The 16509-nt window shown below is 36.2% G+C and overlaps 5 protein-coding genes across 12 annotated transcripts; 3 read left to right on the forward strand and 2 right to left on the reverse strand.

Moving 5' to 3' along the window:
• Positions 1-485: 485 nt before the first annotated feature.
• Positions 486-2377, forward strand: LOC122396442 (THO complex subunit 7 homolog). Of its 2 annotated transcripts, none has more exons than XM_043394839.1 (4): positions 486-772; positions 883-1307; positions 1395-1578; positions 2265-2377. In XM_043394839.1, the coding sequence occupies exons 1-3, from the start codon at positions 763-765 to the stop codon at positions 1575-1577; spliced, it is 618 nt and encodes a 205-aa protein (XP_043250774.1). In that variant the 5' UTR covers positions 486-762; the 3' UTR covers position 1578; positions 2265-2377. The 2 variants fall into 2 exon arrangements, with proteins under 2 accessions (XP_043250774.1, XP_043250775.1); XM_043394840.1 differs by lacking the exon at positions 2265-2377 and adding an exon at positions 2002-2197.
• LOC122396441 (alpha-ketoglutarate-dependent dioxygenase alkB homolog 6) lies at positions 1591-3618 on the reverse strand. 2 transcript variants are annotated; one of them, XM_043394838.1, is made up of 6 exons: positions 3554-3618; positions 3071-3199; positions 2819-2995; positions 2475-2582; positions 2275-2373; positions 1591-2011 (listed from the first exon to the last, which is right to left on the reverse strand). In XM_043394838.1, exons 2-6 carry the CDS (start codon positions 3113-3115, stop codon positions 1754-1756), a joined length of 687 nt encoding a protein of 228 aa, XP_043250773.1. In that variant the 5' UTR covers positions 3116-3199; positions 3554-3618; the 3' UTR covers positions 1591-1753. The 2 variants fall into 2 exon arrangements, with proteins under 2 accessions (XP_043250773.1, XP_043250772.1); XM_043394837.1 differs by lacking the exon at positions 3554-3618 and adding an exon at positions 3399-3428.
• A 157-nt stretch (positions 3619-3775) lies between these two features.
• LOC122396439 (lisH domain-containing protein ARMC9-like) lies at positions 3776-9376 on the forward strand. 4 transcript variants are annotated; one of them, XM_043394832.1, is made up of 15 exons: positions 3776-3906; positions 3980-4153; positions 4468-4597; positions 4675-4742; positions 4985-5218; positions 5422-5958; positions 6051-6224; positions 6302-6550; positions 6634-6945; positions 7031-7158; positions 7316-7400; positions 7461-7672; positions 8441-8508; positions 8995-9025; positions 9253-9376. In XM_043394832.1, the coding sequence occupies exons 1-15, from the start codon at positions 3847-3849 to the stop codon at positions 9335-9337; spliced, it is 2547 nt and encodes an 848-aa protein (XP_043250767.1). In that variant the 5' UTR covers positions 3776-3846; the 3' UTR covers positions 9338-9376. The 4 variants fall into 4 exon arrangements, with proteins under 4 accessions (XP_043250767.1, XP_043250770.1, XP_043250768.1 ...); XM_043394835.1 differs by lacking the exon at positions 8995-9025 and having other exon boundaries at positions 9253-9373; XM_043394833.1 differs by having other exon boundaries at positions 8952-9367.
• Positions 9377-9509: 133 nt separating this feature from the next.
• LOC122396440 lies at positions 9510-11113 on the reverse strand. The gene is made up of 3 exons (XM_043394836.1): positions 11093-11113; positions 10838-10892; positions 9510-10714 (listed from the first exon to the last, which is right to left on the reverse strand). The coding sequence occupies exons 1-3, from the start codon at positions 11111-11113 to the stop codon at positions 9519-9521; spliced, it is 1272 nt and encodes a 423-aa protein (XP_043250771.1). The 3' UTR covers positions 9510-9518.
• A 3094-nt stretch (positions 11114-14207) lies between these two features.
• On the forward strand, positions 14208-16076 carry LOC122396446. 3 transcript variants are annotated; one of them, XM_043394849.1, is made up of 5 exons: positions 14208-14402; positions 14802-14944; positions 15023-15147; positions 15291-15430; positions 15500-16076. In XM_043394849.1, the coding sequence occupies exons 1-5, from the start codon at positions 14396-14398 to the stop codon at positions 15988-15990; spliced, it is 906 nt and encodes a 301-aa protein (XP_043250784.1). In that variant the 5' UTR covers positions 14208-14395; the 3' UTR covers positions 15991-16076. The 3 variants fall into 3 exon arrangements, with proteins under 3 accessions (XP_043250784.1, XP_043250786.1, XP_043250787.1); XM_043394851.1 differs by lacking the exon at positions 14802-14944; XM_043394852.1 differs by lacking the exon at positions 14208-14402 and having other exon boundaries at positions 14827-14944; positions 15036-15147.
• The last annotated feature ends 433 nt before the right edge of the window (positions 16077-16509 follow it).

The raw sequence follows: 16509 nt of genomic DNA on the forward strand, positions 1-16509 counted from the left end.
CATAATATCATTTCCCTGTCACATCCAACGTGATCGACTCGAAATGGAATAAGGCTATAGTGATCGTAGCGATAGGAATTAGAACTAAATATACCTTCTACCATAGACTAGGTACTATTGAAAAACAAGCTGCCTCCAAATAAATGACACAATCTTAAACAAAATATGTAGGTTAGGTCTCAATCCCAATTGTAATTGTTTAAATAATTGACGATCAATAAATTCAATTATAATTCCTGCCGTTCCGTTGGAGCTACAGCCTTATTCCTCCCTAGAAACGAGACTAGGGAATTTATAAGGCTTATATTCAATGAAAACGAATGTCTCAACATGAAGGTGAACAGGTATAATGCCTCAGCTCGCCATCTACGTCACTAGCGGTAACTTCTGGTAACCACATTTCCATAAAGCGTTATGACGTCATACCGGTATTTCTGTATTTCGGTTTTTATAAGGATTATAAATGTGCAAACAAAAAATAACAATGAAATATCGGTATAAATCTTTGGCAGAGACTATCACACTGTCATGAACTTTCGAAATAGCAAAGATCATGACTTTTACTGTCACGTGGAAACTTATCTTAAAGCGTCTGAAATTGTATAAAGAGAGGCACGATGCGTGGTATTCAAAGCGTCGTTTTGTCTTTTAATAATTTTGTGTGTATATATTAATAATGGACGAATAACATCAATTAAACATATTAAAAAATAACATATTATTTACATTATTTAACCCGTATTTTTTGGAAGAGGTGAAAAGATGTCTGACGGTAAGTTCGTCCGCACATAACCCGTTGTATTATTTATATTTACCGTGAAAGTTATGTGTTACACTATTCGGCAAAATATTAATACTTTTCTAATTTGTTTGTTTCTGTAGAAGAAGTAATACGTCGAAGATTACTCATAGATGGAGACGGTACTGGAGACGATCGTAGAATAAATATGTTGTTGAAATCATTCATAAAATGGATAAATAGCCCGGACGCGGATAACACGTTGCACGAAAGAATGTTGTCGCAACTCGCGCAATGTGAATTCGCGCAACGAAAATCCAGACTAGTCTCAAATATGAGTCAGGAAGAATTAAAAAGCTATGAACAGTTATCGAAAGAAATTGAAATTCAGATAGAGGAGGCCAAAAGAGATATAGAAAAGACAAAGGCAGAGTTGCAGGATGCAAAACGCGTGAGAAAAAACAGAATTGAGTATGATGTGTTGGCTAAAGTCATAAATGAACAGCCAGATAGGGTACAAACTAACTTAAAGCTGGCTACACTGCGCGAAGAATTAGACAAATTGAAGGTATGTGTTTGGATTATAATGGTTGTAAAATTACATTTTGCTGCATGATATTAAAAGAAGCTGATGTAAATATGATTTAATATAAAGGAAAAATCTGAACAATTGGAACACAAATTGGAAATGAGACGTAAACAATTTCATGTTTTAATCTCTTCTATACATTCTTTACAAGGAATGTTGAATGAGTGTGATGAGGAAATAATGGATGTGAGTTTAGAAAATTATGAGGATACAGATACTCCAATGTCTTCTAAAGCAGAGGCAAATTGAGGTAAACACATTTTGTAAATAAATATTTGTAAATTTTATAAATAATCGAATGTACAAGAATTACGTATTATTCATCAAGTTTCATTGCCCTTTAAATTACTATCTAATAGAAAAATACGAAAATTATCGATAGTAAATTATATACGCGTATGCAAGTAATGTATACGCAAAATGCATTATCCGATCTTTAGCTTCAGTTTACTAGTTTTAGGAACATGTCTAATCGTTAATGACAATCTAACGTCCCGTTCTAACGACTGCCCTTCGGTAAACTGTTCTCCGCATATGTTCAAATTTTTTATCACATGTCTTGAAACAATATCCGCGTCTCTTTCCGCGATCGAATGCAAATAACAATGATACAAATCTTCCCGAAGAATTAGCAAACTTCTACGTTCTAATAGGAAACTAAACTCTAAATTAGGTTGTTGCAGCTGAAAAAAAATATTACAAATAACACACATTATTAATACTTCAAAGGTACTCGCGGGAGTATAGGAGTCTGCAGATAAAATATTATTTTATGTTTACTTGTAACGCGAATTCGATAGATCGAATGATTTACGCTATTTTGATTCTATATAATGTGATATCCGATTGCGGATACTACTAACACTGTAGGGGGAAAATTTCAATTTTACGAATCCTATACCCCCTCCCCCCTTAAGGCAGTTTAATATATTGCAGTTGTTACAACCTGTGCGGTGTCCAGTCGTTTATAAAAATCAAGAAGTGTATGAGATCCACAACTAATAGTTGTTACAATAGGATGGAAAAGTGGACCATCTGAGTGTGCCTGATAAACAAACATCATATTTTACATTTTAATATATATAAAGATATGCATCTTGTGTTTAGAATTAATAAAAAATACATAGTCATATAAAACTTACGTACCATTATTCCCTGGCCAGGTAAGTATTCATTAATCAGAACATGATTGGGTAGCTTATCATTTTCAAATACACCACAAGATGACACTTTGTCAACATATTTTTGAAGCCACTAAAAATTTATTACCACAGATTTTGATGTCACTTTTTATTCAAATATATTATGTATGGTCGGTCGCATTAAGTTATCCCCTGCTTCGAGGGAAACTCTCTAGCGTCAATTTTCTTTCAGCGGACCTGAAATTCCTTGTTTCCTTCGCGAGAGGAAAAGTTGAACGCTGATAACTTTCCCTCGAAGTTGAAAGAGATTAACGTAGCTCGTACATATATGTATTATGAAATACTTACGATTGGTATTTTTTCTGCTATCATACCTTTGGGATGTGGTATGCCACCCCAGTTCTGCAAACGGCGATGGCTCAACTGTGTCCATTTTGGTAAAGGAGCATTATTGATATGCTTAACAATTTCTACCTCTTCCTCTTTTGTAATAAAATTCGGTACATAGATAGCAGAAGCGGGCACCTACGATAAATTCATAGTTATGAAGCACAGAATCGAAATCTAACCTGCAGTATGAACTTTTATGTGAAAATGAACCTCTTGAATTATGTTTCCAGCAAAAACACATTTGTGTTTTTCCATTTCTCAATGGTTAAAATAAAACAATAAAAAATTAATTTATTGTCTACGAATGTTTCACTATATAGCCATCAGGGTTATGTACATCTGTAAACAATTAAACGTGTATATAGGGTGTTTCAAAATGAGACCTTGATTTCAGAAAATACGTAAAAAGAAATGTAAACATAACTGGTCCATAAAAATTATTTACTGTTGTTTATGCAGTTAGGGTATTTAAGAATAAATATTGGTCTACTGAGAATAACAGTAAATAAATAAGATTTTTAAAAATGCGTATGCGTACATAATCTTGCCACTTTAAAAGAAAGTCACCAGTATTCTACCAATCGCAAGATTTCGTATTTCTATGGTATACAAAGTTTTTCGATACGGGGTATAATGCACTAACAATTCGTTTACAAATTCTTAACAACAAATTCTATAGACTGTAAACATAACCTTATAGTAATCACAAGTTTTCAATGACCGCTAAATCAATATATATTTTTGATAGACGAATAAATTAACAATTTATAGTACAAAATTATTTTGACACAATACATAGTTGCTACACGCAACTTGACATTTTCAACGTAGATTTAAAAGAAAAAACATTCCCTGTGCTAAATATTAGCGGAGGTGGATATTTCGCGCAAGTCTCTAAAGATATAGTCGCCTAAAAATAATTGTAACATTTTGTTATGTTACACGCGTCTACTATTGCATGATTATTTAAAAAAATAAAGAGCAAAATGGATAAGAATCTTACTGTAGATTTAACGGATAACAAGGATTTAAGATTTCTTCATCAGGTATATTTCATAAACATTTGTCTTACGAAATTATGTTTTTAATGATTCGAACTGTATACATATTTTGGTACAGTTTCTTATAGAACACAATTTTGAAAGCACTGCTGGGGCATTGATAGCTGAAGCAGCAACAAAGGGTTTCAAACACCTTCAGAACAATTTAAAAACAAACAATGAAACTTACACAGAGCCTCATGAACAAATAATGTTAACCTACAAATCAGGGGACTGGAGAACATTTTTCAAAGTATGACAAAAGTATTTTTTTTTTCGTTCAGCTTTATGTAATAAGACTCCATTTAATGCTTGGCAAATGTTCTTTATCTTAAATGGAGATAGGTGAAGAGACAAATATCCTTACAGTAGGTGTTGAAAGTTTTGAATGATGTTTTAACAGATTATCCTGCCCTTTGATTACTAATTGTCCACTGAGTTGATTATATGAAAGAACCCCATTTTTACAAATTGTTAAAAGCAAATTGCACGAAGACAGCATTAAATGAGGTAGTGTTAAAAGCTGCCTTCCTGTAGTTCCTAATAAAAAAACTTTGTTGGTTTTAGTTATGGAACATGTTAATACCTGAAGATGCAAAACAAACAAAAGCCTATAAAATTCTGACACTAAATTTACACGTATACTTCACAATGTTACCTAAACGTATATTACTTTCATATTGGTACAAAGAAAAAGGTAATAATGATAACATAGTGTATAACAAATTTCAATGAGTACATAACTAGTGACAGTACTTCTTTACAATTATTTAGATAAAACACAAACAGATACAGTTAATTCTATGACATCTTTGAGTCAACAAGATTCAGAGTATGAAGAGGTAATTTTAATTGTACCTAATACAATGAAATTTAATTTATATTACAGTTATTCCGATTTTACTTATTAAATCTTTTCTGTTAAAGGAACTTAAAATATCCTGACACATTATTGTAATATGTTTATCCAAATTACTTTATACAAATTCGTTTTCTTTTTCTTTTTATTTGAATTCTAAGATCGTTAATGTAAATAACCGAACGAATGGTACATTTGTAGTAATCGATTTAACATTAATAACAGGATTTTATGATCGAAATAGAGGAGAATATGAACAATAGTATGGAAGAGTTGCGCGTATTTTTAAATACAACTGGCAAAGAATTAAAGAATGATATGGAATTGAGACCATTTTTTGCATTACCATTTATCGAGAATCCATACGCGGAACCGTCTCTTTCGAAAATATTTGAAAAAAGTTGGATAGACGAACTAACCGAAAACTTATGTGTGTTTCTTAAAAAATATAAACAACAAGTAAGTGAAGTACTACTAGAAATCTTTATTTCACGTGTATCTAAAATACACTCGGGTCATTTCTGGCCCACGCTTACAAGTTTCTTAGATGTCAGAGAATGGGCATTAGCAGATTTCTATAACTACACGTGTGTCTTAAGTACACGTTGAAAACTTGAAAATGTATAAACGAAATATTTCATAAACATTTGTTCAATGTATAGAATATCAGCGACGTAGGATGCAATATCGTAGACTCGAATAAAATGTCTCCAAAGCATGGGTCTGTGTCGGAGGAGTCGCAAACAGATTCCATTACAAGGAGAACAACTGGACAGAGAAATGTACCAATCGTACCAAACGATAGGAACATTCCAGTGTTTTTAGAGAATGACGAAGACGAAGAACAATATACTTTGTCCGACGATACGAAGCATAATCAAAAGTCAAAAAGTGTGCAGACTGTATTAATGAACTTTTCGAATTTGATTAAAAGCAAAAAAAAGTTACTGCAGTGTTCGCAAGAATTGTCGGTGACGAAATTCCGCTTATGCAGCGTGCATTCTAATTACGAAAAATTAAAAGTAAGGTTCCATAAGTTACACGCGGATTATCATAAATTAATGACCATCGCAAGAGTATTGACGACCGCTTTGGAAAATTCGGCGAGAGGTCATGCCATGGATTTCCAAGCTATGCTAGAAACTTGTATGAAGATTTTCCCAGATTTGTTTAATCAAAATATAAAAGATAATTCGTATGTAAGTAACAGCTGTCCCATCTGTAGAACGTCCTCTCTGAAGCGTTATAAACTATTTTCAAAATTTTTTTTAATACCGTTGTGTGTGCATAGTGTTCTTCAGAGTTGCTATTAGATAAATCTAACTCAGAGATGAAGATTGTTGAACATTCCGTACCGTACGTTGTACTCGCGTCTCCTAAATTATTGAATTTCAAGAAGATCAAGTTACATCTGATAAATGGAAGTATCAAAACGAAACTGTTTCTCCTGCAAGCGTTGCGAAGGGTAAGCTAATCAATTTTTGGGTTGTTCGCGATAGATTTTAAAAATTTTTATGTAAAAGTTGCATCATCTTTTTTTAGAAAATAACTGTTAGCCTAGCTGGGGAAAGAGAGGAAACAGTGCACGAATATATAAGCAAAGACTTGCTAGGCCTTCATGGACAAATTGCTGGTTATGAAGGCAAATGCATCCTACCGTATTTACTACCACTAGATAACACTGTTATGCCACAATCTTTGCAACAATCAATCGCGAGATTATTAAATGCTTTAGCGTCGTTTAGGTGCGGACGAGATTATTTGTCGTTCGATTCTACAGTCGTTGATGTGGTACGTATTCGTCGAGGAAATTTCTGTTAACGTTGTGTCGTTGGTAATTAAGATCATAGAACAAATAGAAAAAGATATTATAGGTATGCAATTGCCTCAAGAATGCTTGCGATAACGACCTAGATACGTTTACTTGCGATATGATGATCGCGACGCTGCAGAAGTTATCAGTGCGTAAACAGCAACGAATATATATGATAGAAAATGGATTGGTAGAGTGGTTGATTCATCATTTGCACGACCAGTGTAGCGTTATAGACGCTTATCGACTAGAATACGCTTCAGCCCTTTTAATGAATTTATCCTTGCATCAAATAGCTCAAAGAAGAGCATCCAATATGGCGTCGCTGCTTATTTCAACGCTAACCGAGTTGCTTGTAATGAACTATTCGTCGGTACGTGCGTTTCAATAAATTAATCATTTTTTTTTAACGAAAATTGGGGAACGGACGACTTTAATGCTCTATATGTGTATATTAGGCATTACCATACGTCAATGGAGCATTAAGTATCTTCTTGACTAATCACACGATTAATGAAGAGGCAAAGAAATTGAATATCTCGTCCCTGTTGGAACAGTACAGTAAACATAAGAACGAAGAAGCGAGGTACAATTTTTTTTATGCACTATGCGAGGTGTTTTCTTTAATCTAAGTGACAAAAGTCACGCGTGCATAGGGGAAAAGAATGTTAAAGGAAACACCCTGCATATAAAACTCGTATTTTTTAAAACCTTTTCAAACGACACGATAAAACAAATAATAGGAAATACTTGGATCAAATTTTAAAAATACATAAAGGCGAGATTACCATCGAAACAGAAATTAAAGAAATGGCGGACAATGATAATGTAAGTAGCAGTGTATCGAGGAACCGATTCATTATCGTTCAACAATAACACATTTTTTAGGAAGAGTTTGATGTATTAGAGAGCGAGTTAGAAGAAAACGATCCAGTAAAGAATAAATACGACGAATTATGTGGGGAACCGTTACTCGCATCGTGCTATACCGTTTTACCAAATACTTTTCACAAAGAGGAATTGATTTCAGACGCGTCAATAAACTCTGTCGTACACGGCAATGAAGAACAAATAAAATCGTCTGGGAAACATTTACCAAGGTATTATCATTGTATCTGCATTCAAGAATATTCTATTTATATATTAATAAAAAATTGGTGTCCTTTGAAAAGACCAGTAAACAAAAAGTATGGGATAAAAAATAGAAACAGTCCTCCGGTAGTGCAGGATGCAATTAAAGGATCATATTTAAATTCGAAATTACCCTTACATAAATTAATTTCTTCCCCGTTCAAGGTACTTGAGAGAATACAGCGTTGTCATAAAATACAAAACTTCGATTAAATTGAATTATATACTGAATATTTTGTAATGGTTTTAAGGGTCGACAAATTAGTAGTCAAAATACAAACGAAAAATGGAATTTCCCATCCAAAGTAATGAGCACCTTCGAAAGCTCTGAATTTCTGACCAAAAATTATACGGAAATTGATTCGAATACTCATTTGAAAAATCACTATAGAGATATAATGTTGAATGCTCAAAGAAAATTGCCAAAACAGTTAATAGCACATAATGCAAACACGCTGATTAGTAGAGCAGTAATAAATAGGGGCTTGAAAAATACACGTTCAAAAGTATTGAAAGATAATAGGAGTTCTGTAAATGAAGATTACAATGAAAGTGCTGTATATTTGTATGAAAATCAATCGTCCAAGTTCGTTATTATTTTATGAGACATATTCTTTTTCACATTAACAGCAATTTCAGTTTTTTAATCAATAGACTTTCGTGTCTTTTTCACAACTGATTATAAACACGTTATCAACAAGGTTTATCATTATAGAATTAATGAAATTCTTTTATAGAAAGAGTAGCAATACGACTGTAGCTTCGTCGACGATCTTAGAGGCTGGAAGCGAAGCTGAATTAGCAGGTACGCATGTTTAATAAAACTTCCTTGCAGCGAATAAATAAGTGTTAGTTTAATTTTATTTAGCACACTTATTAAATGAGCAAAGCGGAACCATTTAAGACTCGTTACACGCGTTTTTCTACATTAAAAATCTCCTTTCGCGCTTCCTAACTTAGATAATACTAATTTAAAAGGAAAGATATATACCAATTAACTGGTTTTCCAAAAATTTCTAAACGCTTTACATTCTTGCCACGTTTCACGCGTCAATCGTAAAAGCCACTTCCACGATAAGTTGCAAGTAGTGAAAGCTCTTACTACTTTCTCTTAAAGGTGTACGTATTTGGTCATGATCTTGGGAAAACTAGAGCAAGTAAATGAAAGTGACGAACTCTTAACCGACACACACGCGCACATTCGCGATAAACACATAAATTTTATTATCAATTAATTAATTATTGCAGGCCTGGTGTTAATAATTCGAATGAATTCTTGGTTTTTTTCCAGTCACGCAGAAGTTGAGTAGTATAGCGTCGTTGTGAGTCAAGATTTTATCGTCGATACAGTGCACCGAGTGATTTTGAAATTTATGCACGTCATTGTATCGTATAATCGTGCACCGTTTTATACTTTTATACCGGGATTTAGATACTTTTCTATAGTATGGAGCTTTCGAATAAACGAGCCGTTTCGTTGACCGTTATATCTTTCAATTATATTCATTTCGTTGCACGTTACTCGGAATTAGAATATGTTTTCTTGTAGGAACATCGACAGTGGTAATAAAACCATGAGCGATACCGAAGAAGCGTTCGTATCGAAACCAAAGCTTCCACGAACGCCGCCATAATTAGAGACTACTCGTAACGACGCATTGGAAGGAAGATATCGTGCTGCCAGTGTGAATTTTTTTAATAATTTTATTTTAAACAACGTATCAACAATTATGATTTTAATTAACATTAAATAATCGTATAATAAATATGTACAAAATATAACATGTCCATCACATTTGTCGCGTAGAAGAAGTGTTAATAATAACCAGAGTATATACTTCCATGGCCAGGGACGTATCCACTACTGCTTCGGTATCTTCTAAGCATGGGGCTGTCCGCGTAACTGTTACCATTGAAACTGCCGTGTAAACTAGACATTGAAGGATAACCAATGGGTGAACTGCTCGGGTAGTTCATGTAGCTCGGTTTGCTCTTGTAACTCGCAGCTATTTTATTGAGATACGACGGTCCACCGAGATAAGCCTGACCCCCGTAACTGCTCGGTCTGCTATCCTTCAACGCTGGTGACTTTCCACTGCCCTTCCCGTAGTTGCTAAATAGATAATCAGTGTCCAGGTCCTTGGAAAGATAATTCAAGCCCGCGCTGGGGGCATAGTCGCTTACGTATTTATTGTATTTGTTGACTTTCCCTGAGCTGTAAGGGCCGCTGGTTCCTCGAAGCCCGGCGAAAGGGTTGCTCGCAGAAGTCGACAAATACGAGGTAGTCGCGTAATCGCGTCCCATTGTTCCGTGGTTCCCGCGAACATAACGCATATCGGTGTGAAGAGGATAAGAGTCGGTCGCGTATTTGTTACCGCCTCCCATTCCAAAGACACCCTCCTTGTGTTTCCCGTACGAATAATCAGTGGCTGGACTGTTGAACAAATTCGACGGTTCTCTACCGAAGGCTTGCTCGCTGTCCGTGTAATCCGACGCGTGGCTTCTGAAAGCATCTCCGGAATATTCTCTGAACGCAGAACTTTCAGGAGCCACGCCGCTGAAGCTCCCAACGTTCGAGGCGCCGGGCAGACTATCCGTGAATTTCATGTAGGCAGAGGTCTTGTGCTTGTTGCCGGAGTACTGACCGAAGTCGGATCCCGTTTGGTCGTTGCTCTGCGCTGCGTAGCTGTCGAACGTGGTGTCCCCGTTGCCGTTGCTGGTCGTGAAACCGTCGAAGGAGGACTGGGCTGGATCGCTACTGAAGTAAGAACTCGTGCCCAGGTTTTCGCGGCCGCTGCTGGAAAATCCTTGGAACCCACTCTCGTGGGAACTTGGAGAAAATCCACTGTAAGTGCTGGTTCTTAAACTTTCTTCGAGGCTTCCTTGGCTCCTGCTGTTGGCCGAGTGTCCGCCGTTTCCGCCAGCGTAAAAGTCCGTGGTTTCTCTGTGACCGTCTTTGATGGCGTTAGTATTGTAATCGAAACCGTTGCTGTCGCCTCTGATGGAGTAGCCTACGATCGAAGAGCAAAAGCAACGTAAAGATAATAATGAACTATGTATTTTAAGACGGACAGCGAGAAAAGTTTGTACATTTATTATGATATTGGCCGAGGAATATATTAATTGCTACTTACTGGTAGTTGCCGGTTCCGCGTGCACCAACAAGATGCAGCCGAAGATTACTGAACTCTAGAAGTAGAACAATTTCACGATAAATGGATACTCACACTGCAACGGGCGAATAATCTGCCCAATTTTACCGACGAAGTTACTCTAAAACGTTAATGCCGTGCCAGGACTCGAAGATTGGCCGGAACGTAAAAGCAACGAAGAATCGGGGAATATTGAAAAAGAATGTAAACGAAAAATAGAGATTGAATGGTACTCACGAGCGAAATTATATTCGCCATGGTGAGGGATGTCTGGATTCGAGTTACGAACTATGTCCTACCGTGCCGCGGAGCAAAGGTTTAAACTCTACCAAATTGTAACTACACACATACTGGCATGCGAATCTGCTCCTTACTGTTTTATACTCCTAGGAATCCCTCCTCGTCCACAAAAAGGTAAAAGCGATCTTGATGTGCACATACTGATAGGACATTGGTTGGTACTCGACCATACAGAGCAGGGAGAAAGAGTCAACCTGATTTAACTCTTCACTTTTACGGGGAAAGCAATGGGTCAGTCGTGCGTCTGACTATTCAGTGAACTACGAGGAGCATGACCTACCTAGACGCAATTAGACTTTTTAATGGACGCAGAAAAGTGTCCCTTTCACAGAATACTAGAAGACCAAGTTGGAACGTAACGTAGAACATATCATTACATAGCGCGGTAATAACGACTGTAATCCAACAGAGGGTATCCCCCCCTTCCCCTCCTTTCTGTGGGGGAATACAGGCCATTGCGATGTTCCAGTTAATATTTCCCAATTTTCATAATCGGATAACGGTCGGTCTCGCACGTGAACGCGTGCACTTTCGAGCTTTTCACGTCTTTAGTTACCGATTAACACGATTCGAGAGATCCTTACCGACTTATAGACTCTCGTAAATATGTTGCCCTGATTTCTATGCATTACTATTGCCAAGGATATCGTACGTATATTTGTTACGGTGGGTGGGTAACTTTCCTTCGTCGGGGCGAGACGCGAGGAACACGAAGGCAAACAACGTAACGTCTTCTCGCGGAATGCGACCTCAATAACAAGAATTAAGGATAACGTAAAACATATTATTTAATTATCTTAATCTTCCGTTTAGGTCTGCGTTAAGTATCTTTGTATACAATGAATATTGTTAAAAAATTTGAATAAAATCGACGACTCCACGGCTACGACCTCTCCTTGTTAGTAAACAGTCTTGGCAAACGTGTCTTGGAAATTATAAATATCGTAATAATCAGTAATTTTAAATTCCATCTGTAAATTTTAATAATCTAAGTTGCACAATTTCATTGTTACAGCAACATCGGGACCATCCATCATCGTCGTTCGCACGCTATCTTATTCCAGCGATATCGCTGGAACGAAGAGACTTAAGGCCAGCCTACTTAAAACCCGACGTGTTTCTATTTTAAAACGCAGTCATAGAAAATGCCCGAGAAGATCTCGCTTCAGGATCGAAATTCGTAAACATCGGAAAGACCGCTTTGCTCGGTTTACATCCCGCATAAAACGCACGAGTACCTTGAATACCAATCGCCTTTCGTCCGAAAGAAAGTTTTCACGGGGCTCCCTAAAAAATACGACGGATCTTCGTCAAGGATTTGGGTTGAATTTCGATGTAATCGGATCGCCAAATCGGTACGATGCGACGATAACCTCGATATTGATCTCGAGCTAACATATAATAATAATTATAATAGAATGAAAGATATATATCGTCGTTGAGTCGGTGTAAAAATGAATTGTAGATGTAAAGCTTGAGGCATCCATTGTACATACATATATTGTATATTGTTCGAAGCGAAAGGGCTAAGGCAGTGACCTCAAACGATCGAGACGGTAGTACATGTGGATCGCGAACGACGCAGAAAAATGATTGCATGTTATGCCAGGACACGAAAGCCGGAATGACGCTGCGTATGCACCCTTGTCATTACCTTTCGCAATGCTTTCTACTTTCCGCACACGCGCGCCATTAAAACGTACGTCGACCGTGAGTCAATCAGGTGAATTCAAATACGTTAATGACAATGACCTAGGACACTCCTTAGTCATCCTGCTCGCGTACTGACGCCACATGCATTCGAGCGTGTGTATATGAGAGAGAAAATCCTTAAGTTCGTTTAAACAATGCTCGTATACGACAAATTTCGTTCTTGAACGATATCGTAAAAACACGATAAGTATTATTATACTTTATTATTCTGCTACCACGCATCGAAGTGCAATACTATTTCAAGGGGTCATCACATGATCGCGAAAAGGTAAAAGTCGCGCACGCGTAACAACGAGTAGCGTTAGTCGACATGCAGAAAGTAAAATGAAAATGGAAAGTGGACGCTAAATTAATTCCAAGCGGTCGCTTCTTTGATGTCGATGAATATAAATCATTGCATCCGTGAATTATACGCACCGCCATGCTTCTCTGTTAAAGTCATTTCTACGTTTCAGATGATCCTCTTTAAAAAGTTATTGCTGGATCAGAAACTTAATATTTTTCTGGTAACTCTGTTTAGGAATTCGATCGAAATCGAGCGGAAAATTAAGAACGATTAACGTTTATCGCTGCAAGTAAAATTGTTAAAGGAATGCAGCACGTTTGATAAACGAGGGATAATTAGGTGAGCACCAATGTGTTACACTTTCGAGGCCAGACAGATTTCTGATACGAAAGTGGGAAAGGTATGTGGTAATACCAGTTGTAGCGGTACTCCGTATACCTAATGTTCCCTTAATGCGACAATAGGTTGCTTTGAAACCATAATTAGACATGGCGATGTTTGAAATTTACGCCAATGGAATTGTTTTGCGAGATGCGCGTGCGTACGATATGCTATGAGAACGCTAATTAAAAATACAATTCTTGTACAGTTCAACTCCATTTATATGAACACAACAGGGAACAAGTAGTTCATATAATAAGAGTCCACCGATTATCCTCACTACTTTTAACTTTTCCTACTTTCCACTAATTTTTTAGGAATGTCCAACGAAGAAAACGTAGATATTCCAGCAAAAATACTTGCTTTTGTCGCAAGAAAGGTAGTTCGAATAGAGCAAATTGAACAGCCCCCTTAGCTATTTACAAATAAATGAACGGAAAGTGTCAATTATTGTTTAAATATATTAAATTCTGAGTACGCCATTGAAAGAAACCCGCGTAAAGTTTAAGTGAAACGATAACAAGATGAAACCCACGTTTTACGAAAGGCTAGGTAGATAAATCGAAGATCGATTCTCGTGTAAAAAAAATCGACTCTCGAACATGCAAGAGTCGATTAAAAGAAATCGATCTTATGTAGAAAGTCGATTCAGAATCGAATGGTTCGATTTTACGCATGGAACACTATCCCCACGAACGAGACAAATCGGTTTTCTGCGATGAGATCAACTAGACAACACGTCCGTTGCACTAAATTAAGAAATCCAAAAAGGTGGTCACGTATGCCCCCTCTGTCGCAGTAAATTACGATCGTTCCGTGAACAATAACAGAGACTTGTTTGGCTGATTAAACGAACAACCATGTCTAGTAAGTACTCCAATAACAAACACGCAAAATGTACATTGCGTGGATTTCATATGACGCATACTTCGATTCTGGTTGCCTTGACCGTGCCAAATTTCCCAGTGTTCGACAGAAAAATACAGAAAATCATATTTTGTAACATTACAAACGAAAGAGAAATACTAGACTTTAGCATAAGTAAATTTAATTGAGAAACTTTTACAGATTGAGTAGATTATCTGTGCATTGTAAGCAGTATTTTGATGTTATTTTAATATTTGGAAAATTTTGCAGACATGACCAGTATTGAAAAACAACTTTTTTCAATGTTATCATGTGTATTGTCATACAGTTGGTTAAAAAAAACAAAGCATAAATAGCACATTTAAGTGGAAGAAAGATAACAATAATTTTCGTTTTCAGTTAGTATTATAATACCATTGAACAATTTAGCCTATCATTATTTCCCTACTACAAAGTCTCGTCTTAATGTGAGCATACAAGCTGCCCATGATGCAAGAATTTGTTTGCGTACTCATTTGGGCTCAGATTCCAACATGTATGAGGTATACCTTTGCATCCCCATGAAGCTATAATTTTCTCAATACCTGAAGATGAAATAGACATCATTGTTATAACTACAGATTATTTTTGGAGGATGGGGAAACACAATGTCTGCGATAAGAAGGAATGGTCAAAACCCTAATGTTGCGGAGGCTGAAACCAAAGACATACTACACTCTGAGCGTGTGTGCCCTTTTTGGATAAAGTGAGTAATTCAAACTTAGCAGTTCTTAATTTTGTTTCAGTTAATTACTTGCAAGGAACGCGTAGTCGTCTTAAAATCAATTTAGTCTGTTTAATACAATAGAAATATATTCAACATTACATTTCTCATCTGATATTGATTAGATGGACGTGCGACGGATGTTTGAGCGTCGGCCACCAAAATGAAGAAAGTTTTATGTCGTTTAAAGATACAAATCCATTTGCTTTGAATTATATAGGAGTAAATACAGCATGGGATACTACCGGTGAATTTTTTATAGAAGGTACGTTTCGAAGACTCGATATACAAGATTACGGCCGAATACGATCGTTAACGTACCTGTCGTTTTCAGAATCCAAGCACACGGCTGTAGTTAGTAGACATCATTTGGCGAATACTTGTCATTATTGGGTAGATTATAACGAATCACTTGGTTTTCCACAAAATGCTGCAGCAGCCTCAGAGGATGGTTTGTACATAGGTCGTACGCATCACAGAGATTCAGTCACACCTGGTGGTATTAGAAATAATATATGTACAATTGTATGGGGGGGTGCTTCTTACAATAAAAAACAATTTCAAGTATTATGCGTTAAAAACGTAAGCTGGGTACGCTCGTGGGGAGGAAGTATTCCGTTAAATGCGCTTCCGGCTGGCGAAACGGAAGATGGATATGACCTTTATATAGGAAGAGTTTTGTACGAAGGTGTATATTATATAGGAAAAATACAACCAAATCATCAAGTATGTTATATACCCGTAGACGGTCAAGAAGAACCTTGTTTATTCTACGAAGCTTTGGTTATTTGTGATAATTATGTCGCGGAACATGTCGAAAGATAAACTGTTTCTCCTAGTTAAATATATATTTATTTTTAATACAAAATATTCAAATATTTTTATTGTACGCGTTTATACTATTACTCTACGACCAATAAAACCAATGTGTACATTTAAAAATGAATAAGAAATGTTATTAAAGCGAAGTTAAAATTATATTGTACCGTCTGTTCTGCAAACATTTTAATTCAATATTTCTCTATATTTCGTACCATAAAGTTTCGTTACGTATAAATTTTTATACGTAATAATAAACCGTTTATATGACTTTACAACAGATCCAACGTCGTAAATGGAATTATTATTAATATCGTTGATCCTTTTTCTTTCGTATTTTGTATTTTTGTCATAATTTTCTAGTTAACTCAACTTTTCTTTTTCTACGAATATGAAACAGTTTACAAATGATTTTCAAAATTTTATTCGTTATTCGCGAATAAAATTTGTCCAACTCTATGCCCATAGAATATACTAACAAAGTTTGGCCACTGAACCTGGAAATTTCTTCCATCGGAGGGCGCA

Source organism: Colletes gigas, unplaced genomic scaffold (assembly GCF_013123115.1).
Source record: "Colletes gigas isolate AHSC1104 unplaced genomic scaffold, ASM1312311v1 Colletes_gigas_Sc00007, whole genome shotgun sequence".
In the NCBI taxonomy this organism is placed as follows: domain Eukaryota; kingdom Metazoa; phylum Arthropoda; class Insecta; order Hymenoptera; family Colletidae; genus Colletes; species Colletes gigas.

Coding starts and splice junctions, on each gene's coding strand:
- LOC122396442 (XM_043394839.1), top strand. Junction 1,308..1,394: donor AAGAATTAGACAAATTGAAG/GTATGTGTTTGG, acceptor TTTAATATAAAG/GAAAAATCTGAACAATTGGA.
- LOC122396446 (XM_043394849.1), top strand. Junction 15,148..15,290: donor GTGTGCCCTTTTTGGATAAA/GTGAGTAATTCA, acceptor GATATTGATTAG/ATGGACGTGCGACGGATGTT. Junction 15,431..15,499: donor CGGTGAATTTTTTATAGAAG/GTACGTTTCGAA, acceptor TGTCGTTTTCAG/AATCCAAGCACACGGCTGTA.
- LOC122396440 (XM_043394836.1), bottom strand. CDS start 11,113: ATGGCGAATATAATTTCGCTC. Junction 10,893..11,092: donor TGGCGAATATAATTTCGCTC/GTGAGTACCATT, acceptor TTCTACTTCTAG/AGTTCAGTAATCTTCGGCTG. Junction 10,715..10,837: donor CGCGGAACCGGCAACTACCA/GTAAGTAGCAAT, acceptor CTTCGATCGTAG/GCTACTCCATCAGAGGCGAC.
- LOC122396441 (XM_043394838.1), bottom strand. CDS start 3,115: ATGGAAAAACACAAATGTGTTTTTGCTGGAAACATAATTCAAGAG. Junction 2,996..3,070: donor CTGGAAACATAATTCAAGAG/GTTCATTTTCAC, acceptor AATTTATCGTAG/GTGCCCGCTTCTGCTATCTA. Junction 2,583..2,818: donor TAGCAGAAAAAATACCAATC/GTAAGTATTTCA, acceptor ATAAATTTTTAG/TGGCTTCAAAAATATGTTGA.
- LOC122396439 (XM_043394832.1), top strand. CDS start 3,847: ATGGATAAGAATCTTACTGTAGATTTAACGGATAACAAGGATTTAAGA. Junction 3,907..3,979: donor ATTTAAGATTTCTTCATCAG/GTATATTTCATA, acceptor ATTTTGGTACAG/TTTCTTATAGAACACAATTT. Junction 6,225..6,301: donor TCCTGCAAGCGTTGCGAAGG/GTAAGCTAATCA, acceptor ATCTTTTTTTAG/AAAATAACTGTTAGCCTAGC.